At 56.0% G+C, this 23847-nt stretch overlaps 1 protein-coding gene across 1 annotated transcript in view; it reads left to right on the top strand.

Annotated features, from left to right (window-relative positions):
• The first annotated feature begins 5810 nt into the window (after positions 1 to 5810).
• The window catches only part of CACNG4 (calcium voltage-gated channel auxiliary subunit gamma 4), a 58358-nt gene continuing 40321 nt past the window's right edge, over positions 5811 to 23847 (top strand). Inside the window, exon 1 of the mRNA XM_042916191.1 lies at positions 5811 to 6030. Coding sequence (XP_042772125.1) covers positions 5811 to 6030 — 220 coding nt within the window. The remainder of the gene's footprint in view (positions 6031 to 23847) is intronic.

Below are 23847 nucleotides of genomic sequence, written 5' to 3'. Positions count from 1 at the left end.
AGACCCAGCAGCCCTTCAATAACAAAATGAGCGGGTAACAGCCAGCAGAGGAGACAGAGTGCAAACATTCCATTGATATCCATGATCCAGAAAGACATCTGCAGTATAAAGCAAGCCCTCCACTCAGTAGCAAGCACAGCTCCAAAGGGCCTAGAGTAGTCGGCCCCCCTCCCACAGCGGGCAGCCGAGAGAGCCGGAGAGGCAGAAGATGAAAAGCACAGCGCCCCTCAGAAGCAGAAAGTGGCCAGATCGACCCTGAACCAGACCTTGCACTCCGCACAAGGGCACTTAGCTGCAAAGTTCTGCATGAAACGCTGCCTGTTCTCCCAGCTCCGGCACAGGGCTGTTATATTTTAGGAATTAAAAGCTCCGCTTTGGCGAAAGCACAAATGATCCACGTTAGTTCCTGGATGCACAGCCGCTGACTGTCTTCCCCACCCCACCCCCCGTTTTCAAATGTTTCTGCCTCCTGTGCCACCGATTTCTTCCTTGGAGTGTTCTTCTCAATCCTTTGAGAGTCGGTTCAGTTTCAGAGGCTGGCTGTGGACAAAGGAACCTCTCGGCCTGTTTGTCCTGTCGAGTGTTTTGAAAAGAATGTTCTCAGAATAACCGGCTAACTATCAAGCGTGCTGCGCCGGAAGCTTTGGCCAAGTCAGGCCATTAATATCAATATGCTCATCAGCGGGGCTGGTTCTGGAACAAACTCGAGCAGGGGAGACGGCCCAGCCGGCAACCGAGCGCAGCTCCTGGTGGGATCCAGTTTGAAAACACACAGGTCTTGAATAAGCCCACACGGACTTCACTCACAGTTGGCTGCTTTGTTCCCTATGTAACAGTGACAGCAGGCCATTGCGTTTCCCTCCCCCGGGCAGTAAACAGAAAACCCAGGACAGGGTGGAGCAGAGGGTCTAAGAGGAACCCAGAGCAGGGGCGGCCTTCTGCCCGCCACTCGGGCCAGCACCAGACAGGCACTGGGAGTAAGAGCCAAAAAGGAGGAGTGGGGGGTGAGGGGGAGGGGGGAGGGGAGGAGGAGGAGGAAGAGGGTGGGCAACTAAGGCTGGCTTCCAGCCCCTGACATCACCCTACCCACCCAGGAAATGGGGACTGCACTCCATCCCACCTGGGTTGCAAGATTCAGCCTCTTTCTTAACCTCCCCACCCTCCCCCGACTTTGATAGTCATTGGAACCTACTTTCCTCCGGATAAAAACACAAAAAAGGAGCCGGGGAGGAAGCAGATGTGGGCAGAGGGACTCTGAAGACCCTGAACCTCAGCACTGTCCGTCCGGGAGCCAGCAGACCCTGGCTGTGTTCAGGGTTCAAACCCCAGCTCAGGCGCCTACTCTGTTCAGCTGCAAGTTCATCTTCTACAAAGTGGGGGGGCAAAGGCATCTACCTTGTGGAGTCGTTGCCGTGATGAAATGAAACGATGCACACGCAGGGACTGGCGCACAGAGGGCACTCATTAAATGCTGCCTCCCTTCCCCTCTGCACTTCTAGGGGCTGGCCTGCTGTGGAGACAGTGAGCACACCACGGCTTTATTACCGCGGAGCTGAGAAAGAAGGCTGTGTATCCAGTGCCAACCACCTTGAATGGGATAGAAGTGATAAGCAAATGAAATGGAATAAACTTGAATACACAAAGCCAAGAAGCATTTTCTGATCCGCGCTCTTCCTCAAAGGAGCCTACTGAAATTGGAAGAAAAAGAAAAAAGTCGTTCTGGCGGCGTACGTAATCTGATGGAGGGGAGGTTGTCCGTACCAGGATCTGGAGGCATTCTTCTTGGATTCCGAGCAGCTTGGATGGGCCGCAGATAAGCCTCCACACTGAGCCAAGCCCCGGAACCTTCTAAGACTCATCCCCAACCTCTGGCTATAGAAACTCAAAATCACTCTTTATGTCTATTCACCGGAAATATCTCCCTGGCTCTCCAAATACCCCCCTCCCCCATTAAGTCTTCTGAAATCAGCAGAACCATCTGCTTTGGGCACGGAAATGAGATATTACAAAAAGTAATACACAAAGGTCATTATTTCAGGAGGACAAAGGGGGAAAGCGAAGCTTTTAATAAAGGCTTTCGGAACCACGTCCCCCCTCCCACCCCGTCCTCGCTGGTGGAGGGCCTCTCCCTTCCTCCTTGCCCTGACTGCAAATGCAGCTTCCTCAGTGGCTTTGACATGCACGTTACACAGCGAGAGTCGTCTAATACATATTCCTCTCCCGCAGCCACCGGCCGGCCGCCTCACCCTGGAGCTGGGATTGTCGGAGGGTTCTGAGCTCATTTTAAAGCTTTGTCTTCGCAGCCAAAGTAAAGTGAAAAATTGTAGTAATTGCCCACATGATCCAGTGAGAGGGAAAGACAGAGGCTTGTGCTGAAAAAGATGGCTTTGAAGGACAGGTCTAAATATCTCCACCAGCTCAGCTGTCCAGAGAGGTGGGAATATGCGTGACGACTTGTCTCCTCCCCCGACAGTAGAATTCACACTGAGTGCCTCCCTGGAAAGGATGTCAAGTGTCCAGCCTCCCCAGGACAAGACCAACCCAGAGCCTCCTCCTGAGCAAAAGACACATGCCTTCCTCAGACCTGGAAATGTCACACAGGAGAAACTCCAGGGACCTCAGGCCGCAGTTAAATACTGCCATTCAGAGTCCTCTAATCCGGCTGAGCAGAAATTTCCAGATTTAAATTGTGCTCACCCAGGCATGATGAACGGCCCCAGACAGTCTTGAGTTTGCTCCAGCTCCCTTCACTGGCGGTCAAGTCCTCATGTGACTCCACAGTCTACACCCTCACGATCTCAGGACTCAGCATGGTAGCCAGTTGGGTGTCCACGGATAGAAAGGTAAATCGCCAAGCCCCACTAGTGTCCCCTTCCCCCAAATTAGCAGGTAATACATAACAACACCATCAAGCAGCACAAGACAAGGACAAAGAGGCTGGTGAGCGTCCTTGGAAAATTCTGGCCTGAAGTCATCAGGATCCGAGCTGAAGACTTTCCAGGTGTGAGAACTTCAGCAAGTGACTCAACTTCTCTGTGCCTCGGATTCCCCAGGTGTCGTAAGGCAGATAACAGTGAGAATAACAGATGATGTAATAATATATAACCGCTGGACAGTGTCTTGCTCACCGTCTCCAAAAAAAAAAGTAGAAAGGGGAGCACTTACTACTGATTCCACAAATGGTCACTAAGTGTATACGATGTGCAAGGCTACTTTTTTTGACCCTCAAAATCACTCTGAAAGCAGGGACTGGAGAGGGGTCTTTCTCCCAGGTGGTTCCGGCTTGTCCAAGATCACCTGCTAGGTAGCGGTGGGGCCAGCATGAAATGCTGACATCTTGGCCTCCTAGTCCAGTGCTGTCTCGTCTCTCCTCTCCTCTCCTCTCCTCTCCTCTCCTCTCCTCTCCTCTCCTCTCCTCTCCTCTCCTCTGCAGCTCCTCTGAGAGCTGGTGGGAGCCGGTCCAACTGGGCTCTGCTGAATAAAGATTTCTGTTGTTTCCATGGGGTTAGCGTGAGGTCAGGATCGCTTGCCCCACCACCCATGTGTCACCTCCCAGACCTAAGAAAAGATCGAGGGACACTCCTCACCCACTGCTTCACACTGCGGATAAATAAGATCCATGTATCTTGGTTCCATCTGTTTCTCTCAAAGTCCCTGAGGAAGACTGCAAGCGGGACGGGCTACGAGGGATGTCCCTGAGGGGCCCAGAAGCTGGCCCAGGCTGTTGGTTTTCACACCATATTTCGTGGAACCCTAGGTCCACAGGGGTGCTTTGGGGGCTGTTGGGAGTGGTGCAAGTGGGTAAGTAAGGGTACTCTGGGTCCCCTATTTAAGCAGACCAAGCCATCTCCTACCTGGTGTGTACCTCCAGGCATAATCGGACACCTGCTGTGTGCAGAGCCCCAGATCAGGTGGCAGGTGAGTGCCAGGAAAATGGAGGTGACAGCTCTTGTCCCCTGAGACTTTGGAGAGGCATGGACAGACACCCCAAAGGCAGGAGAAGGGGTCACAAATATGAATCAATGCAGCCAGTCTGGTCCTTGGGCTATGCTATCTTGGGTCATATTCATATGCTCGATTTCCCCCAATCAGACTATCATTTTCCAGGGGACAAGAAACACCTCTCACCCTGCAAACATTTCTTCAGCACTTACCATATATGTCAGACATGAGAAAGGCTTACAGTCTCACGGAAGAGAGACCAGCAATTCCAGGAGGAGGTCATTAATTTTCCTTGGGTAGTGGGGCCCAGGGAAGGTGTTAGTAAGGAGGTGAAATTTAAACTGCATCTTGCAAGAATAGCAACTTTGGGTATACCTCGTTGACTCTCCTGAGGGGTCCAGGACAGCCATCAAGGATGCCAACGACACGAACTTCGGGGAGGGATGAATAAAAGGCACGCGGGACATCCAGGTGCTGGTCTCTGAGGACCTCCTGGAGGGAAGAGTTTGGAACCGGGTTTTGAAGGAGAAAGAGCCTGGATCGGCTCCGAGGAGAAGGGAGTGTGTCCAGTTTGGGATCATGCCAGCAGCAAAGGCAATTAAGTGAAGCCAGCAGGGCTTGAGGCAGAAGCTGGCAATAAAGGGAGGTGAGGGAAAGCCAGTTAAGCTCGTGTACAGGGAAAGGCAAAAAGAAATAAAGGTATTCAAGGGGAAGCTAGAAGAAAGAGGGAAATGGCTGGGGGCTGGAGGTTTGAATCCGATCCAACTGGGGTGTTCCTGGACTCAAGGTAATAGACCATCAGAAATGTAATCATGGAGGGGATCCCTCTCTTCAATCACGACCTCATCACCCCTCTGCAAAACAGGGATCCTGCGTTCTTCCCAAATGACCTCTGGCTGACACCTCTCTTTCCCCTCAACCCCAAAGTCTGGGTCCCCTGGAGGAGCTGGTGGGGGTAGGAGACACCCGGGTGGGGGAGGGAAGTGGCCGGAGGTGGGGGGGGGGGGCGGTGCTGGCTTGGCCTGCAGTGTCTGTCAGCTGTGACCCACATCTGGGGCTTCTGGACATCTGACTTGGACACCCCCACTTCCAAATTGCGCCTACACAATCCATCGCCAGGTAAAGGCACAGATATGTACACCGGGGAAAGGGGGGGGCCATCACCCGCACACTCACACTCCACAAATGCAAGAGTCCCCAGGGCCATCTAAGGGGAAGGCTGGGTGTCCCGGGTTGAGTAAGCGAGGTGGCTGGCAACGCGGTTTCCCTTCCGTCCTCCCGGGGAACCCGTGCCTCGGCTTCCTTCGCTCTAATAATGTGAATGAACCCTGGGAGAGGAGGCGAGAGCGCGTGCGAGCGCGGAGAGGGGAGAGGAGTGGGGGAAGAGAAAATCCGGGCCTGGGGGGGAGGGGGCGGAGGGGGCGGAGAGGGGCAGAGAGGGGAGGCCAACCCGGGCGGGGGGGCCGAGGCGCGAGGGGCGGCGCCGAGAGGAGCGGGGCGCGGGCCCGGAGCGCGGCGGCGGCGGCGGGCGGCGGGCGGCGGGCGGAGGCGCGGAGGGCGCGGGGCGGAGGCGCGGGCCGAGCCGGGAGGGCGGGCCGAGAGGGAGGAGCCCCCGGCCTCCGCCGCCAGCCCGCCCGGCGGCCCGCGCAGCCCTCACTCGCCGCCGCGCCTCGGAGTTTGAGCCCCGGCGGGGGCCCGAGCGCAGGCACGCCCGGGGCGCGGGGTCGGAGCGCGCAGCGCGGCGCCGCCCCCCGGCCCTCGGCCCCCCCCACCCCAGCCCGGGCGCCCCCGGAGCGGCGCGCGGAGGGAGGAGGGCGGGCGGGCGCGGCGGGCCGGGCCGGCGGGCGGCGGACTATGAGGCGCCCACCATGGTGCGATGCGACCGCGGGCTGCAGATGCTGCTGACCACGGCCGGAGCCTTCGCCGCCTTCTCGCTCATGGCCATCGCCATCGGCACCGACTACTGGCTCTACTCCAGCGCGCACATCTGCAACGGCACCAACCTGACCATGGACGACGGGCCCGCGCCCCGCCGCGCCCGCGGCGACCTCACCCACTCGGGGCTGTGGCGGGTGTGCTGCATCGAAGGTACGTCCGGCCCGGGCACCCACCCACCCCCCAACACACAGACACACACGCACACACACACGCGCGCACGCACACCCTGCCCGGGGTGCCGGCCGGGAAGGGGGTGGGCGCGGCACTGGCTCCGCGCGACACACAAAGGAGCCGGAGCGAACGGGCGGGTCCCCTCGCGGCCAGCTGTGCACCAGCTCGGGGTCCCTTCAACCGACCCCACAAACTCTCCTCGCACACGCACACCCCCTCGCACGCAGGCACAATGAAACACGCCGAAACTCACACGCGCGCGCGTGCGGCCCGAGACCGGAGCGATCCCGAGGGGCCGCGCCGGAGCCCCCGGGGGAGGTGGAGGATGGAGTGGGGGCGGGAGGAGGCTGGGGTTGGGGGGAGCCGACCGGAGAGGAGGGGAGGAGGAGGGGGAGGGGTTGCTTGGCAACCGGTGTCTGTGCGATTGCTATGGGAACTGGCCATCCTGGGGCGGGGCCGGCCGGGGGCGGGGAGCGCCGGGGCCGCTCCTCGCTAGCTCCAGGCCCGGGCCGAGAGGTAGGGGTGGAGGCTGGGCTCCGAGCGGCTCGGGGCGAACCGGGTCGCCGGATCTTGACGCCGCCGAGACCCTGCTCCTCCGCCTACTCTTCTACGGGGCCCCGACCCGCTCCTCCCTGCTCGGTGGGGAGGGGAGGGGTGCGTCACCGAGGCCCCCCGCCCCCCCCCCCCCGACTAGGGGAGCAAGCCCTCGGCCCTGGTCCCTCGGCAGGGAGGCTGCGGGAGACCTCGGCCGGACACTGGCGGGTGCAGGGGCTACCCGAGGACCGAGAACTGCCTGGGAGGGGCGTGGCCACCCCGTCGGGGCAAGAGGGGCGGGGCGCTGCGCCCCTAGATGCGCGAGGAGGCCGAGTAGAAGGTGTTCGAAGGTTGGAATGCCTCTGGGGGCCGGGATTGGGTGTCCCGGGACTGTGGGGACCGCTCCCTCCGCGGGAGGGGGCCCGGACGCCTCCAATGGCGAAATGCGCCCGACTTCTGCGCCTCCCACCCGCCCCGCTGCGGGACTGGAACTAACAGGTGGCTGTGGAGGGGCGGTCTGGTCCCAGCCAGGTTGTGGACGGGTCTGCCGCTCGGGCTTGGCTTTCAGATCGGAGAAGGAGTGGGGGAAGTTGGCGGAGCGTTCCTTTCAGATATCCTTGGACAGAGTTTCCTCGTTCTTTCTCTGTAACCTTTTCCCGTGCGTTAACTCCGCCCCTCGGTTATTCGGGGAGTTCTCCCACACACCTAGGCTGCCTTACTGCAGCTACAGCCCCTGCGGATAGTTCAGCGGGGTTGGATCTTGGTGGAGGTTGGTAGGGGAGATGGCCCTTTTCCTGGCCGCGTTTGGAGTCAGCTAAAAAGAGGCTTTGTAAAGCTGGGTCGGCTCGGCGAGGTTGAACTTGCTCCCTTTCCTTCCCCCTAGGCTGCACGCACAGGAATCCTGCCCACCTCCGCCCCCCACATCCTCTCCCAAGCGAGGCTGCCTTGCCCTTTGCAATTGGAGTTTAATGCCAGGGCTAAGTGGTATCTTGGAGGAGCGGGCATGTGCAGTCAATAGTTTGCCAAACACAGGCACACAAAGGATCGGTGGGCCCACGATCACACCTTCCTCTTTTCTCTTGAAAAACATCATTTTGGGTGTGCAGTTGTTCAGATCACGAACACCTACTCTTCTCATCTGGAGAATGTACCCACGTCACTACCTGCCACGGCACCTGAATTAGACACAGAACAGGGGCTGCAGAGCCCCCACGTTCTACCCCACAGGCTCTGCGTGGCGCAGTGAGCCATGTCACTGTCACCACCCAGATGCGCACGTGGACCCCAGGCCTTCCAGTCTCCCGGCGGAGACTGGTACTAACTCACTCCTCCTCGGTGGCAAGCCCGGCCTCTGCAGAGTGGCTGGGATGCCTCCTTTATTAATTCCTCATCCTCATTAGGATTGATGCTTCACTTAGCATCTTGCCAGCTGCCTGGAGCGTTTGCACTCAGTGTTCATCAAGAGAGCCCCAAGCTGATCTGGGCAGCTGGCTCCGCTGGCAGAGGGAGGGTGGGGAATTGCCATCTGGGGGACTTCACCGTAAGAACTGAGCTGCCTCTGTCCCCCCCCCCCTCCCCCAGGTCAGGGGTTCTGAGGGCCAAACCAGGCCGCATCCAAAGGCTAGAACACCCTGGGACCAACCCAGGGCTAGGAGAGCAGGTTCAGGATTCCTTGTTGTGGCTGGCTTTATCGTGACAGTCCCTCGACCTGGGTGGAAGCCGCCAGCTTATCTCCTAAAAGCTCAGTCACCTGACGTCTGCGATGCCTCCACCTGCCAGCCGGCCGGGGTCCAGGCAGCCCAGTAAGCCCAAGCCACTCCCCGGGGGTCTGGTCACCCCAGTGTTGGCTTTGTGTGTCAAATGCATGATTTCCACCTGTTCTCTAGCAAAGTACCCCAAAGCTGTACGTGGGGAAAACAATGCAAAGATCAAACCTCTGAGCTGAAACTGGAAATGTTGCAGCAGGCAGCCAGCAAAGCCCTGGATGTGACCGTGGGACTCGGAAGCTCTTGCTGGCAACTCACAAACAGTGGATTCAGTTTCCCGGTCGTTTCCCATAAATGATGTTGCTGGGCCAGGAGAGCCCAGGCCTCTGTGTGTTTAAGGCATCCGTGCAGTCTGACAGCCTCAGCAGGGCCGACCTCGCCCCAGCCTCTCTCTGCTCCCCCAGAGCCGGGTCTCACCCCTCCGCCCGTCTATCGGACAAGTCAAAATACTCGAGAGTGCCGAGCCTGTGCATGTTACCACATGGCACGTTCACAACAGCCCTGAGAGGGTGCTGTCTTCAGCCCCATCTGCAGCCGAGGGTACAGAGGCTCAGAGAGGGCAAGGCACTTACCCAGAGGTACCCAGGTAGGAGGCTGCTGGGCTAGATTTGAGCCTTTGTCTCACAACAAAGCTCTTCCCACCATGTCATCCTGCCCTTTCCCAAACAGCTTCTGGGTTGCCATTAAAAATAGAACCAAGTACTTGACTACCCAGTGGAGCCTAGCTCTGAGGTTGGGCTGCCAGCAGCATGAAGGCATTCAGAAGAGAAAATGTACAAGTGATGCCCAAATTGTATAACATACTCTCCCTTCCTTTCCTTTCCTTTCCTTTCCTTTCCTTTCCTTTCCTTTCCTTTCCTTTCCTTTCCTTTCCTTTCCTTTCCCTTCCCTTCCCTTCCCTTCCCTTCCCTTCCCTTCCTTTCCCTTCCCTCTTCTCCTCTCCCCTCCCCTTTCCTCCCCTCTTCCCCTCTCCTCTCCCCTTCCCTCCGTTTCTCTCCTCTTCTCTCTTGTCTATTTCTGTCTCTGTCTCTGTTTCTGTCTCTTTCTCTTCTTCCACCACATCCTGGACTAGCCCATCCTCGTCACAATCAGCCTCCTGCTCCCACCCTTCCCAAGACCCCACCTCATTCTTCCTCTGTGTCTTTGGCGACACTCAGCCCCAGGCTGGTGGACATAGGAAAGGAGTAATAAGTCTTTGCGGACTTTTCTGTCAAAAGTATCACCAAGCAGCATTTGTTCAAGCTCTCATGCGTGTTGCAATCAGGCAAGGTATAGAGTGGAAGCAAGAGTCATGGGGCACGTACTGTGTGCTGGGAACGAAAACCTCATGGAAACACGGGAGGGGAGGTGACTGGGCCCAGAGGGAAGCAGCGAATGTCAGCGTGCCCAAGCCTCCATGCCCCCTGTTAGCTCTGGGGTGTTCGCTGGGGCCGCTGGAGGCCAGGGTCCATGAGGGACCCAGACACTGCACTGCCATCAGGAGGACTCTGGGCCCAGAATAACTGGTCCTGGCAAAATTCAGCCTCAGCCCCGCCCCTCCCCTCCCCTCCCAAGCTCCCCAGAAGTGAAGCTGCCCCCCCACCCCAGACACGCACAGCTCTGTCAGAGCCTGAAGGTGGCAGCCTTGACACCAGGCTGACCCCCGTGCCTGCTTTGTGCCAGCTCTGTCCTGGGCACTGGCTGGGGAGAAGGTGCAGAGAGATTCTCGACCTTCTCCACCCTGAGGGCGAGAGTCCTATGTCCCGGTCATGTCCACCTCCCTCACCTGGGCAGCATCTCTCACACCAGTGTACCCAGACTGAATTCACAACAGGGCACACAGAGAAAAAGAAACCATGAGTACTGCGCCCTGGGGCCAGGAGAGAGATGGGACAGCCGTAGGGGACTACCCGGGGGCTCCTGCCTGCCGAGGCCCCGCCCAGTCCCCGCCCACTTGCCCAGCGGCCTGGGGGCGGGGCTTCCTCCTCCAGGGCCCTTGGAACCCTTTCAAGGCAGGTGCTGGCCTTAAACTCCCAACATAGGACCCTTCAGAGAGCTTTTGATTCAAATAACACCCTTTCCACACCCACTGCGCTCCAGGCCCCAGCCTGGGAACTTTTCCTGTGTTTGCTTTCATTTTCTCTTGCGATAACTCACAGGCAGCCTGTCCAGTGAGGCCCAGGCAAGTGAGAGCAGCCAGAACAGGCCTTCCCCAGCTAGTCCCCTCTCCCCAGGGCTCCCCTTTGCCCTCCGGTGTTGATAATAACAGCCATCCCTTAGGGCTGACCTTTGGGCAGGACTGCATTAGTTCCTGTAATGGTCAACGCTTCGAGGTGAATATTATCTGTCTTTCATAGATGGAGGTTATGAGGCTTAAGATGGTCACAGCTCTTGAGGATCACAGAATGTCTTCTGTCTGGATCACCGTGGAGGCCGGACTGATGAGCCTGGCTTTCCACCAACCAGAGGATGTCCTTTGTTTGAACCACACAGATTTGGGAAGGGGCAAGTAAGGGGCTGTCTTAGCTCAGGCTGCCAGAGCAAAATGCGATGAACCCAGTGACTTGAGCAACATTTATTTCTTACAGTTCTGGAGGCTAGACGCCCAAGATCAAGGTGCCAGCCGGTTTGGTCCCCGGTGAGCGCCGGCTTCCAGGATTGCAGGTGGTCCCCTAGTTTACTCTGCCCTCAGGTCAGAGTGCTAGCTCTTGGGTCTCTCCTAATAAGGGTGCTAAATCCCATCATAAGGATCCCACCCTCAAGACCTCAGCTAAACCTAGTCACTCACCGCCAAAGCCCCACCTCCAAATCCCACAGGGGCAGGGGCAGGGGGCGGGCGGTGGGGGGTTAGAGCCTCAACATACGAATGTGGAGGGGAACATCAGCATTCTTGTCCCTGCTCCCTAACAGGTGCTCACTCTCTAGTCATACAGGCAGGAGTCCTGGCAGTCCTTCTCTTGTCTACCTTCCCTTAATGCTCTGCTTTGTTCTTTCACTGCTTCCTCTCTTCTTGTAAGAGAAAACCATATCCTTTTAACTAGATCCAGCTGACCTAGCGAGACGACTTTGGGGATCTTGGTGATCTGATTCAGTGCCCTCACCACAGAGCCAGCTTCGGAGAACCCCCGTGTGAGGGGCTTCAGCAAGGCTCAGTAGGAAACCAGCAACGCTTTAAAATAAGTCTCCTGGGGCGCCTGGGTGGCTCCATTCATTGATGCATTCATTCATTCATCCATTCATTTATTCCTTTGTTCCACACGTGCTCACTGAACACCCGCTCCGTGTCAGATGTGTGAGGCTCTTGGTCACAGCCGCAGAGGGGGTAGACTCAGTCTCTGCTCTCCTGGAGCCAGCATTCCCATGAAGCTGACACTTTCGGGTACTAGTGAGGGTTAGGACGGAAACAGAGTGAGGGTGTGCTGGGAGAGGCTGGGGAGGGCTGCGGTCAGTCAAGGGGACAGGAAAGAGCTGTTGGAGGACTGCAGGGAGACCTTCCAGGGAGAGGAAAAGGCAAGCTGAGGCCCTGAGGCAGGAGACGCTGGGCAAGGCTCCATCACCGTGTGAGGGTATGGGGGTGTGGGGGCTCAGGAGAGGCTTCGAGATCAGGACTAGGATCAGTGCTCTGGGGAGTTTCGGGGAGGACAGTAAAGTGATCTGATTTATGATTTTAGAAGATCCTCCGGCTGCACGTGGAAAGTGGAGATTCTGGAAGGCAGGGGAGGCCACCAGGAGACCGGTCTGGTCATGGTTGCGGAGAACCAGACTGGCGGCCTGGGGGCAAGTGGCGGCTGCAGAGGTGGGGACAAGTGGAGAGAATGATGGGGAGGAGGAGGTGAGGAATCCAGGATGCCGCCTGGATCTGGGGCCACGGCAGCTGCGGGACAGTGGTGCTGCGTCCGGAGGAAAGAGCAGGGTCGAGAAGGGAAACCGAGCATGTACCCCTAGGGGTTCCACATCTGGCACTGGCCAGCAGCATGCCCACCTCCAAGAGGCATGCTGGAAAGTACCAAGGAGAGTAACTCGGGAGGACCACCATGAGTCATCACAGCCCCGAGGGTTCGGGCTCGGGTTCATCATCAGCTACCCCTCACCACGGGGGCAGGGTTTCTCAACCTCAGTACCCCGACATTTTGGGCTGGATCGTTCTCTGTTGTGGGGGCCGTCCTGCGTGGTGCGGGATGTTTAACAACCTCTCTGGCTTCTGCCTACTAGAAGCACCCCCACCCCCTCCGCTCGCCACCAAGCTGTGACAACCACAAATACTTCAGACGCTGCCGGATGTCCCCTGGGCATGTGTGGGGAGGGGGGTGGGGAGGGGGAAGCAAAATCAACCCCCTGCAGAGAACCACTGCTCTAAGGGAAGCGTCATTTCCGAGGGGGGAAGGGAGAGACCCAGTTCCCGGCAGCCAGTAGGAGTTCCACCTGTTTCTCTTTTCTTCGAGAAAACAAATGTGGAGGGAGCCTAACCCTCCTGGTAGGGGGAGCTGGCCTCTGCCTACGTGATGCCCACTTCCCTTCTCTTCCTAAGATAACTAGCTGCAGGTGACCCACCTTACCTTGCCTGTGACACCCCAGCATGTGTCCACACTGGGGATGGGAACTGCTCAGGTGCCCTGATCCTCGCACGCTGGAAGCAAAGACGCAAAGGAAACTCGAGGCGGGAGAGGCAAAGTGACTCACCCAAGGTCACACGGCTGGCTCGTTCGTTCGTAACAGCCCCCGGAGCAGGAGAGGGTGTGGGGGCGGCCTGGTTAGGGCTTCGTTGGCACAGCTCACCGGCTCCGTCACAGTTAACCCACAAACACACACTCCAATAAAGACGCCTGTGCACGGGCCAGATCCCCGGGAACAGCTTCACCAAGAGAACAGACTGGCCCTAACCCCAGGGCCAGGCCCAGGCCCCCCGCAATTCTTGTGTTTCACCCCCGTGGCGCTCCGGGAGACGCTGCGAGAGAACATCTCTCCTGAGCTGCAAGTCAGGACATGATGCCAGATGAGAGACGTTCTTTTCCTCACGCATCAATTTCTCCGTATGAGAAACTTTTCAAAGCTGTGAAAACGACATCACGTGATTCTCCCCTGGTTAGTAGTTCTTCCTCCAACCAAAAAACAGAGCAAGGAAGAAAGGGACAAGATTAAAAAAAAAAAAGAAAAGAAAAAGCAAAGTAGGTGAGGCACTAGGACAGAAGTAGAAACAAGAGCAGGAAAATAAGGTGATGGTTGAGTCTGATTGAGCACACAAAGTGCCTGCTGCAAAGGCCGGCCGTGTTGCTGGACATGGGCCACATGCTTGTCTCTGAACTTCCTGGGGCCGGGACAGAGAGGAGAGCGTGACCAACTGTAAGGTGCCAGTGTGCACATAATAGAGGAAATCACTGCTGAAGGGAAGCCAGATCGTCTCTGTTACAGAGCCCTGGGAGAAATGTATTCGATGTGTCCTTCCTTCTATTGCATCCTAATAGACTCTGTTGAAAAGGCAGCGTGGGGTAGAGGCAGGAGGCCAGGTTTTGGGGAGAGAGGACTTGAGTTCAAATCCCAGCTTTCCCAGGTGGCTGTGCAGCTTTGGGCAGGTTACTTAACCTCTCTGAGTCGTTCATGTGTCCGGAAAATAAGATAATGAGACAGCAGATGTGAAAGTAGCCAGTGCACACGTACGGAGTAGGTGCTCCCCAAATACGATGCTCGTCAGGACAGCCCTGGGGAGACTCGGGGCCTGCCCCTGGCCTCTGTATTCCACCAGGTTCCTGAGTGTAGGCCAGGAGCCAGATGAATGTAGCTGCCAACCTCCAGTAGGGGGCTGTGAGGAGGCCTGAAGGTCATCCTTCACCTGGTAGCTATATCTCTCGCTGGATGCTAGCCATCCCTGCCCCTTTGCATTTCAAGGGCACCCCACAGTGTCAGGACAGGGCTGGGGTCCAGACGACCCTCTGAGGGAAGCTCCAGGGTTTCTGCAAAGTAGACAGCACCTCCCCTGCATGACCCCGACTGAAAGACGGCAGACTGTGACTCCATACTTGGCCTCAAGTGGCCTTGGCATCAGGCCTCCTCCTGCCCTCCTGCTTCCCTGGGGCCGGGATGGGGCCTGGGAGCCGCCCTGCTGGGGTCCTGGGTCAAAAGAATCCTCTGATAGCTTCTGCTACCCTAAACATCAGGATCTCTCTGTCACCCCACTACTCTCCCCCACCCCTGACTTCTGTCCATCCTTCAAGCCAGCCTCCCCCAAGAAGCAAGCCCCAGCTCCCTCCTTGGGCTCTTTGAGCACGTATGCCCCGAGCCGCAGAGTTTGTGCGCCGGCTCGTAAAGCTTCGGATTTTATAACTTGTTTTTCAATGTTTGTTTATTTCTGAGAGAGAGAGGGTGCAAGCTGGGGAGGAGCAGAGAGAGAGAGAGAGAGAGAGGCAGAGGATCCTAAGCAGTCTCTACACGGTCAGCACAGAGCCTGATGCAGGGCTCGAACCCACGAACCGTGAGATCATGACCTGAGCCGAAGTCAAACGCCCACCAACTGAGCCACCCAGGCGCCCCAGGCTTTGGATTTTAACTGAAGCCGACCTCCCCCCTCCCCCACCTCGAAGGATTGCCGACCTGAAGCGAGGCCTGTCACACAACATCCACCCTCCTGTGCCTCTCACCACGCAGAGCCCACAGACGTAGAGGTACTCCAGAGTGCTCTCCAGTTGTCCCTCCTCCTCCCAGGCCACTGTCCCATCTCTGAGAGTGTGGAGTGGGCGTGGGGCATCTCTTGACTCAAGCCCAGCTCAGAGCCTGGGAGAAAACCGATTAACTACAGCTGCTCGGCCTCCCTGGCTCACCTGCCATCGTTCTTGCTCTCTGTCACCTCCTCGCCCCCCGGGGAGAGACGCAGGGCTGGACGCCCATCCCAGCTCACCCTTCGGGCCCCCATTAGGCCACACGGAAGTGGCAGCATCGGACGGCCAGCCCGAAGTTGCACAGACCCGGGTTTGAGCCCAGCCTCTGCCACTTGTCAGACAACCTCTAAACTAGAGTTCCTTCATGGTAAGACAGGGGCGTGGGCATATTAGCCCCTGGGATCGTTGCAAAGATCGCATGGGAAATCTTTCCAAGGGTTATGTGCAGAATTACCTTCAAGGTGCCTGGCATCTTGTAGACATTCAAGGCGGGATGGCCTTCTCCCTATCCCCATGCGTCCCGGACTTTGGAGATGTTCCCAGAAGAAAAAAGTTTGCAGCCGATTTGAGCGAGGCCCCGGGTCCGCTCAGCGTCCCCCAGGGTCTGGGAGTAGGAGACGCTGGGCCTCCCCGGGGTTGTTCGGGCCAGTGGAGAGCACGGCGTGGTGCCATCATCTCGCAGAGGCAGAACCGCTCCGAGGGGCTGCTGTGAACCATGAAATCGGAACCCGGGGGATCTCGATTAGGAGTCGACATAGGGTCTGCCGTCAAGGTGGTGCCCGTGGCGAGGATAGCAGCCTCCCAGGCCGAGCGTCCCCCCTTCCCACCTCCTGGCAGGCAATGGGGCCACGGCCGTGAACTCCAGGGTGGCGGGATCCGGGCTGTGATGCAGGAGGACAGGCTGCTGGGCTGTGGGAACACTGGAATGAGAGTCAGGAGACCCGTGGCCTGATCCCAGCTCTGTCACTGATCATCTGAGCCGTCTTCTGCTTGTCCCTTAACCTCCTAGAGCCTCACATCTGCTTGTCTGGCAAATGGGCAAACGATACCTATCCTTCCCTCCATCTTTTCTGCCTCCCCTTCCCTCCCTTCTTTCTCCTCCTTCCCTCTTGCCTGCCTCATCCCTCTGTCTGTTCCCCTCCCTCCCAGGGTCATGTGAAGAAGAGACTTGGGAAGGTGCTGTTAAGACACAGTGGCGGTTCCCACAGAGGCACTGCAGAGGGGACAGGACTTCAGGCAGCCTTTCGTGGAAACATTATTGGCTTGGCCTCTTTTCACCCTGACAACCTTGGCCAGGAGCCACATGCAGGTGGCTGCTCACGTGTCAGATGTGCTCCTGGTGGCCAGTGCGGTCTCTCCACGACTCCTCTCCCACCCTCTCGGTGCTTAGCCTGCTTTGGATTCTGGGTCTCCCTCTCTCTCTCTGCCCCGCCCCCGCTCATGTTCTGTCTCTGTCTCAAAAATAAAATAAACATTAAAAAAATTAAAATCTGTAATCAGAGGACATCCTTCCCCAGCTTGCCACCTTTCAACAGGCCCGCATCCCACTTGTGGTCAAGTCATGCTTATTCCCTGATGTCTGAACCCTGCAGATACGGCCCCACTGGCCTCTCTGACAGCCCCCATCGGGAGCCTCACTGTCCAGAAGAAAAGAGTGATGGAAGGTGATATCTGGACCAAGTCCACGTGATGGTTAATAGGACGGGGGCTGGCGAAGGTGGTCAAAGAGACGTGCATCCGAATCCCGCTCTACCCTGCATTCCCTGCGGCCTTGGGCAAATTCCCTAGCTTCTCGGAGCCTCAGTTTCCTCATCTGTAAAATGGGATACAATGATAGACACCCGCCCCAGGCAGTGGAGCCATTCCCCGAGACATAGAACCGAAGTGGAGGAGCCTAGGGGGACTGGAGACAGGAGAGCTGGACACGGAAGGACTGAGTGCACAGGGTGGGGGACCACCCCACTCTGCAGGGATGAGGCGGGGCGGGCCCGGAGACACAGATGTGGAAATCATCTGCTGGGTGGATGAAAACAGTTCCCCCTTGTGATGAGATGTCAGGCTGTCAGTGTTGAACCTCGGTGCCTTCGGTTCCCCCACGGGACCCATGGCACTGCGACATTTGTATTTTCTGAACCCAAACTCGATAAAAAGCAGGCAACAGGTTTTCTGTTGTTGTCGAGGCTGTAAGAGGTAACACAGGAGGTGTTACGGAGGTCCTGAAATTTCGGCACTCCTTGCTTGTTTGAGGAGTTGGTGGGGCAGGGGGGAGATCCAGACTGTTTAAAATCAAGACTGTCCTAGAAAAATCCAGACCCCAGTAGCAGGTCATGTGCAAAGGATGTAAAATGACTGTTGTCACCAGGGTTGTATTCGAGGGCTGGGGACCTGGGGACTCGGAGCTCGTCTGTGTGTTCAGAGCTCTGCTGACACCCTCCTTGAATTCTTGATCACTCTTGAACAAGAGGGTCTGCATTTGTCGTTTTGCACCGGACCCCATACATGACACAGCCTCTCCTGAGTGTCCTTCTGCCCTGAGAAGAGGCTTTGATGAGAAAAACAGGACAGGGAAGCTGGTGCTGGAGGGTCCTGGGGTTGCACTGAAATTGGCGGCTGGGGTGGGGAGCGGAGGTGGGTGCTGGAACCAGACCTCACCTGTTTCTTGTCTTTTTTTCTTCCAAGGGCCACCCCCAATGCTACTCAAAGCCAGGGGCTGCCTTAGAGGGCAGTATTCCTTAAAACTCCGTCACTGTTAAGCATTTATGGGGCATATGCTGAGTGCCTGGCTTCGTGCTCGCACTGTGGGTACAGAAAGCCCTTGGGGAATTTACCCTCTGGTTCCGGGGAACCCCACAGGAGGCAAGAGGGCAGCATCATACAGGGCAGGGTGTGGGGAGCATCAGACCACACCAGGCTGTGGGGTCCTCCTCCTGGGGACTCTAACCAGACCTGTCTCATGGGGTCATCAGGAGGATCCAGAGAGGAAAATACACGCGGGGTTCCACACACATCTGCTTCACAATGGACTTGAAATACCCAGCAGCTGTTATAAGCGGCCTCTTGGAGAGGAAGGAGGGCATGGGGGCGGGGCAGAGGGTTCAAATCCCGGGAGTGAGTGGGGTTTGAAGCCAGGCTCCGCCTCCTGCTAACTGTGGGGCCACCAGCCGGTCATTTCACAGTGTCTGTGAGCCTCAGTTGCTTTCTCTGCAAAATGGGGTGTTAGCAACACCTTCCGTGCAGATTTGCACACAGGAGCCGGGATGAGCCAGGAATAAAGTGTGCAATGCCTGGTAGTGATTGGCGTTTACTAACCCAGAGAATGCCCTGCACGTGGGGGCGACGGGAAGGGGTCCCCCCACCCCCACCAGCACCCGTGAGGATGGGTCTCAGAGGAAGAGAGTCTTTGCCGAGCCCCCACCCCAAAGCACAAGCAGGGAGAAGAACACGGATCCCTGAAGATTCCTCGGGGACATCTCAGGACACCCAGGCTCCCTTCCAGGGGCCAGACAGTCCGGCCAAGGCCGTGTCACCAGCTCATCTTTGCCACGCGATGGGGGGAGGCCGCCCCGCGCTCGCTTCCGGCCCTCGCTCTGAAAAGCCCCGATAACAAGCGCACATTGACGGCCGGGTTCCCCTGGGCGAGCGTGCTGTTCGCGGCTCGCATCTGAGCCCTCGCCCGAGACATTTTCTCGCTTCAGCAATTTGGCATGTCATACAAAGGGGCTCTGATTTTTCCTGATGTCCAACTCCTCTTGCATGAAAAATAGCTTTTGTTGTCTTTCTGCCCACGGATTCCTGCGTGTGAGGCAAGGCCAGATGCCTGGTGGGCGAAGAGTCCCGTTTGCTTAACCGCGTGCAGGGTCTCTGTCCTTCCACCTTGGCGGCCCCTTGTGGCCCGTGGCCCTGAGGTTCGGTCCCTCCGGGAGGTGTGCGTCCTGGCCCCTGGCCTGTCCTCCGCCTTCACGTGGATCAGTTCCTCTTCCTACTTGGTGGCTGTGTCCCGAGGGTCCCTGTTTGGGTTGCAGCCACTCCCACTGTCCCCACAATCACCACACCCACCCGGCCAACCTGTGGGTCCCCTTCTCTGAGCATCCCACCAGTCCCAAGCTTTTTGTTCTTCCTAGCCCCCAACCTTCCCTCCCTCCTTCTCCCTCCTCCCACCTCTCTCCCTCCCTCCCTCCCTTGCTTTCTGCCTTGTATTTCTATTTCTTCCCCTTTCCCTTTGCAGGGTGCCATTTTTTCCCCCACATTTATTTATTTTTGACAGAGAGAAAGAGCATGAGTGGGGCAGGGGCAAAGAGAGAGAGAGACACAGAATCCGAAGCAAGCTCCAGGCTCTGAGCTGTCAGCACAGAGCTCTATGCGGGGCTCCAACCCACAACCCACAAACTCATGACCTGAGCTGAAGTCAGAGGCTTAACGGACTGAGCCACCCGGGTGCCCCAAGAGTGTGCCATATTTAAAGCACACGAACTCTCTCCTACTTTCTGTTCAAGGCAGGCTTTTGAAAGTTCTTGAGGCATTTAGTAGATAAAAATGTATTATCTCAAGTCTGTGATTTGGGGGAGGTTTATTAAACATGGGGAGAATTCTATTAAGTAGCAAATTGAGTGAGTCAAAAACCCATAGATGTGGAACCTGGAAAGGTCATCTGGTACAATAGATGTGAGTAGGGCTCGGTTTATTCTAGGAGGCCAGAAAAAAGATATTGGAAGGAAATTCACCAGTATGTTAAAGTAGTGGTCGTGGGAACTAGGCGTGATTTCTTCTGCCTCCTTCTATCTTTTTCAGATTTTCTGTTATGTTGCAGGGGGTGGAGGGGAACATAGAAACCTGATATTTAAATTTAAAAAGCACCGGGTCCAGTCTCCAGCCCTCAGACAGACGAATGGGTACGTGGGTTCATTCAGCATTGATGGTATTTGTTCTCTTTATTCTTCAACTCATCCAGACACACACTCCCCGGCATCATGCCCAGTCACCTTTTGTCAGTGTTTTATTACACGCCACCCCTGACTACTAACCAAATTGATTCCTGGACGAAAGCCTCTGTGAGCTGTCCATAGTTGAGATTTTGTTTCCCACAAGCACAATTTACACACTCGCTTTCCATCCCTAGAAATCCATCTCATGCCATAAAAGTACCCGAACTGACCCCAAAAGTGAGCGAAAAGAAAATAAAACCCAGATATATGCTTTGACAAACTTTTATCACATATGTAAAACTAAATACTTCATATAAAAAGCTGTGTCATGCAATGTTCCTTTGGGAGGATTTTTCTGCCTGAGTCAGGCTGGCTAAGGTTTTGAAAATCTGAATCCAGTGACATTTGAACAGAATTTTCTTTCTTTTCTTTTCTTTTCTTTTCTTTTCTTTTCTTTTCTTTTCTCTTCTCTTCTCCTCTCCTCTCCTCTCCTCTCCTCTCCTCTCCTCTTCTTCTCTTCTCTTCTCCTTTCCTTTCCTTTCCTTTCCTTTCCTTTCCTTTCTTTTCTTTTCTCCCCTCCCCTCCCCTCCCCTCCCCTCCCCTCTCCTCCCCTCCCTCCTCTCCCCTTCTCTTCCCTTTTCCGAAAAATCCCCCTATGGCAAGTTTAGACATGCTTCATTGCACCAAGAAGTCCTCAAAATGCTTTAAAATAAAGGGTTCTTCTGTCTCAAATATTTTCCACTGCCAATTCCGTTCGTGTAAATTCTTTAGAAAAAGTCTTTGCGCGGCAAATACTGGAGGAAAGGCGATTCCCACTGTGACCTGCACGCTACCGCCTTGCTCTTTGGGGCAGTGAGTCAGTTGGCCCTTCAAATGCCAGGCGATGCCTGTCAGTGCCCAGGGGTCCCTGCGGCCAGATGCTCATCAGTGCTGTCTTTAGCCGTTGGCAGCGGCTTAGCTAAGATCACGGTGCAAGATGATGCCCAGAGGCAAACATGAGGTCCCAAGCCCAGCGGCCCAAGGCTGAGATGCCCAGTCTTAGACGGAACGATTATTCCTTGGTCCTCATCAAAATCGCTGCGCCTCTGATAGTGATGTTTGTTCCTTCTCGCGCAGTCTTTCCTGGAGCTGAAAACAAAGCCCTCGTCTTCTGCCCTTAAAAGTCCTTTATGCTCTTGGAAGCGGGGTTTATGTCCACCCTCAATCCTCCCATCTCTGAAGGATCGGGAAGGAAATTCACCTGGTTCTGTTTGTTTGTTTGTTTTCTTTGTGGTTAAACCTGGTTGTTTTCTCTAGACCGTTTCTGGCTTTCAGTCAACAAGCCTTCCGGGCATGGCTCCTGGTACAGAGCGCTCTGGGAGGGGCTGGGGTCCAGAGACCCTCGGGAGACCCTCCCCACTTATCACAGGGTGCTGTGCTGCCCATGAAGTGTCAGACCAGCATTTCCCTGCCCTGGGTGCCCTTGGGGCCCTCTCCTCTCACCTGCTTACCCACCCCACACTCTCCCTCCTACTTCTCTGCGTAGGATCCAAATTACGATTTTTTTTTTTTTAAATAAGAGTGAACGTCTAGTGAACACTTACTGTGTACCAGGCACTAAATGTATCCTTTTCAGAACTTTCCGTATGTTATCTCATCTCATCATCATAACAGCTATGGTTTAATACTATTTACGTAGTTATTTAATGAGCCATTGGTTAATCAGGTATATTACAGAGAAAAAGAGAGAGCACGTGTACACAAACACTCACTTGGGGCTTACTATGTGCCAGGAACTGTCCCAAGCTCTTTAGAAATTTAAAAAAAAAATTTTTTTTTAAGTTTATTTATTTTAGAGAGAGAGAGAGGGAGAGGGTGGGGGTGGGGGAGGGGCAGAGAGCGAGAGACACAGAATTTGAAGCAGGCTCCAGGCTCTGAGCTGTCAGCCCAGAGCTTGACGCAGGATTCAGACTCACAAACCATGAGATCATGACCTGAGCTGAAGTCGGACGCCTAACCGACTGAGTCACCCAGGCGCCCCTAGAAATTTTTTTTAAGTTTACTTATTTATTTTGAATGAGAGAGAAAGAGAAAGAGAGAGAATGAGTGGGGGAGGGGGGAGAGAGAGACAGCGAATCCCAAGCACAATCCCAATCTGGGCAGTGTCAGCACAGAGCCCGACATGGAGCTCAGCCCCACGAGCCACGGGGCTCGATCATGACCTGTGCCAAGATCAAGAGTCAGAGGCTTAACCGCCCGAGCCACCCAGGCGCCCCCAAGGCACTTTCTATACACTGACTTAGTTACTCCTCACTGTGATGTAGGTACCGTCACTGCTTCTGCTGTAGTGATGGGGAAACTGAGGTGTGGAGAAATTGAGAAAGCTGCCGTAGGCCCCAGAGCCAACAGGTGGTGAAAACAGAATTCGAAGTCGGGCGGTCTAGCTTCGCATCCCATCCCCTTCATCGCGGAGCTGTGACAGCAGCAGCTGCGACTCCTGAGAACCTGTAATGTGTGGGCACTTTGTGGAGTTCGTCTCCTTACAGCACGTGCGCGTGTAACACTTCCCTTGCGGGGGTGGAGAGACTAAGGCAGGCTCACTGGCCTGGACGCAGGCCAACATGTGCGCCCAGCTCTCTGCCTCCCCAGACTCGCTTCCAGCTCCTTCCACGGCCCCGCGTGAAAAACTGTCCCATGCCTGCCGCATGTCGAGGCAGAGAGCAGCCTCCGTCTTCCTGAGAGGAGGCGTCGGGTGGCTCCGTGTCCTGTAAATATCCCAAACTGTCCATAAGGAGCCTGGGGGCCTAGGGGCCAAAACCCAGGCTGCTGTGCCGCTGGTGGCGAGGAGGGCTGGATGTCGAGAGAGAGCAGGACCTGGCCCCCAGCTGCAGCTCGGTGGTTCCCAGATGCTGGCTGTGAGCCGGGCTGGCACGGCAGGCTTCTCGGAAGAGGTGGGCACAGCATCGTGACCGGAACGGTGCACGATGCCGGGCTCTGAGTCTGACTCATGCAGCCTGGAGAGGGAAGATTCTGCTGTCAGACCGAAGGCGGCTCTCAAGATCGGGGGCTCTCAGCAGAGAAGCTGAAAATCATTCTGCTCAAGACAGCTCCTCTAAGGAGACATTAGCCATGTGCTTCAAACCCCCACAGCCCGCGTTTCGCAGGGGATAGCACCTGCCAGCAGACTTTCACACCCAGATTCCGATTGTTGGCATTCACATGGCAACTGCTGGCTCACAAAAAGCGGAGAGAAAAACAGTGTTGATCAGACCGGAGGCTTCCATTCATATCAAGTTCAGATGCAGGCGAAACTAATCCAGGGCAATGGAAGTCAGCGACGTGCCTCCTCATGGTGGAGAATTGGCTGGGGCAAGAGGGAGCAAGAGGGAGCCCCAGGCATGTGTGTGACCACGTTCTGTATCTTGATCTGGATGGAAGTTACATGAATGTAGACACAGGTTCATCGAGCTGCGCTCAGGATCGGTCTCTGTGTATTATCCTCAATTAAAAAAACAGGGGCGCCTGGGTGGCTCCGTTGGTTGAGCAACCGACTTTGGCTCAGGCCGTGATCTCATGGTTCATGAGTTCGAGCCCCACATTGGGCTCTGTGCTGTCAGCACTAAGCCTGCTTCAGATCTTCTGTCCCCCCATCTCTCTGCCTCTCCCCCCCTTATAAGTAAAGAAAGAAAGAAAGAAAGAAAGAAAGAAAGAAGGAAAGAAAGAAAGAAGCTTTAAAAAAAAAAACAAATACAGGGGTGACAAAGATCCCTCGGGTGGCCTGTCACCAGCCCTTACCTGCCACCATTGATCCCCACCTGCTGGCCTGTGTTTTCTTCAGGTCTAGTCAATCCAACAGACAAATACTCACTGAGAATCTGTGCACCTAGCCCCTGCTACGTTCTGGAGACTCAGTGATTCATTCATTTGTTCTTTCATTCAGCAATTATGTTTGCACCCAGCCTTTTG

Source organism: Panthera leo, chromosome E1, assembly GCF_018350215.1.
Source record: "Panthera leo isolate Ple1 chromosome E1, P.leo_Ple1_pat1.1, whole genome shotgun sequence".
In the NCBI taxonomy this organism is placed as follows: domain Eukaryota; kingdom Metazoa; phylum Chordata; class Mammalia; order Carnivora; family Felidae; genus Panthera; species Panthera leo.
Note: the sequence above shows the minus strand (reverse complement) of the source record. Positions and strands in the feature narration are given on the sequence as shown.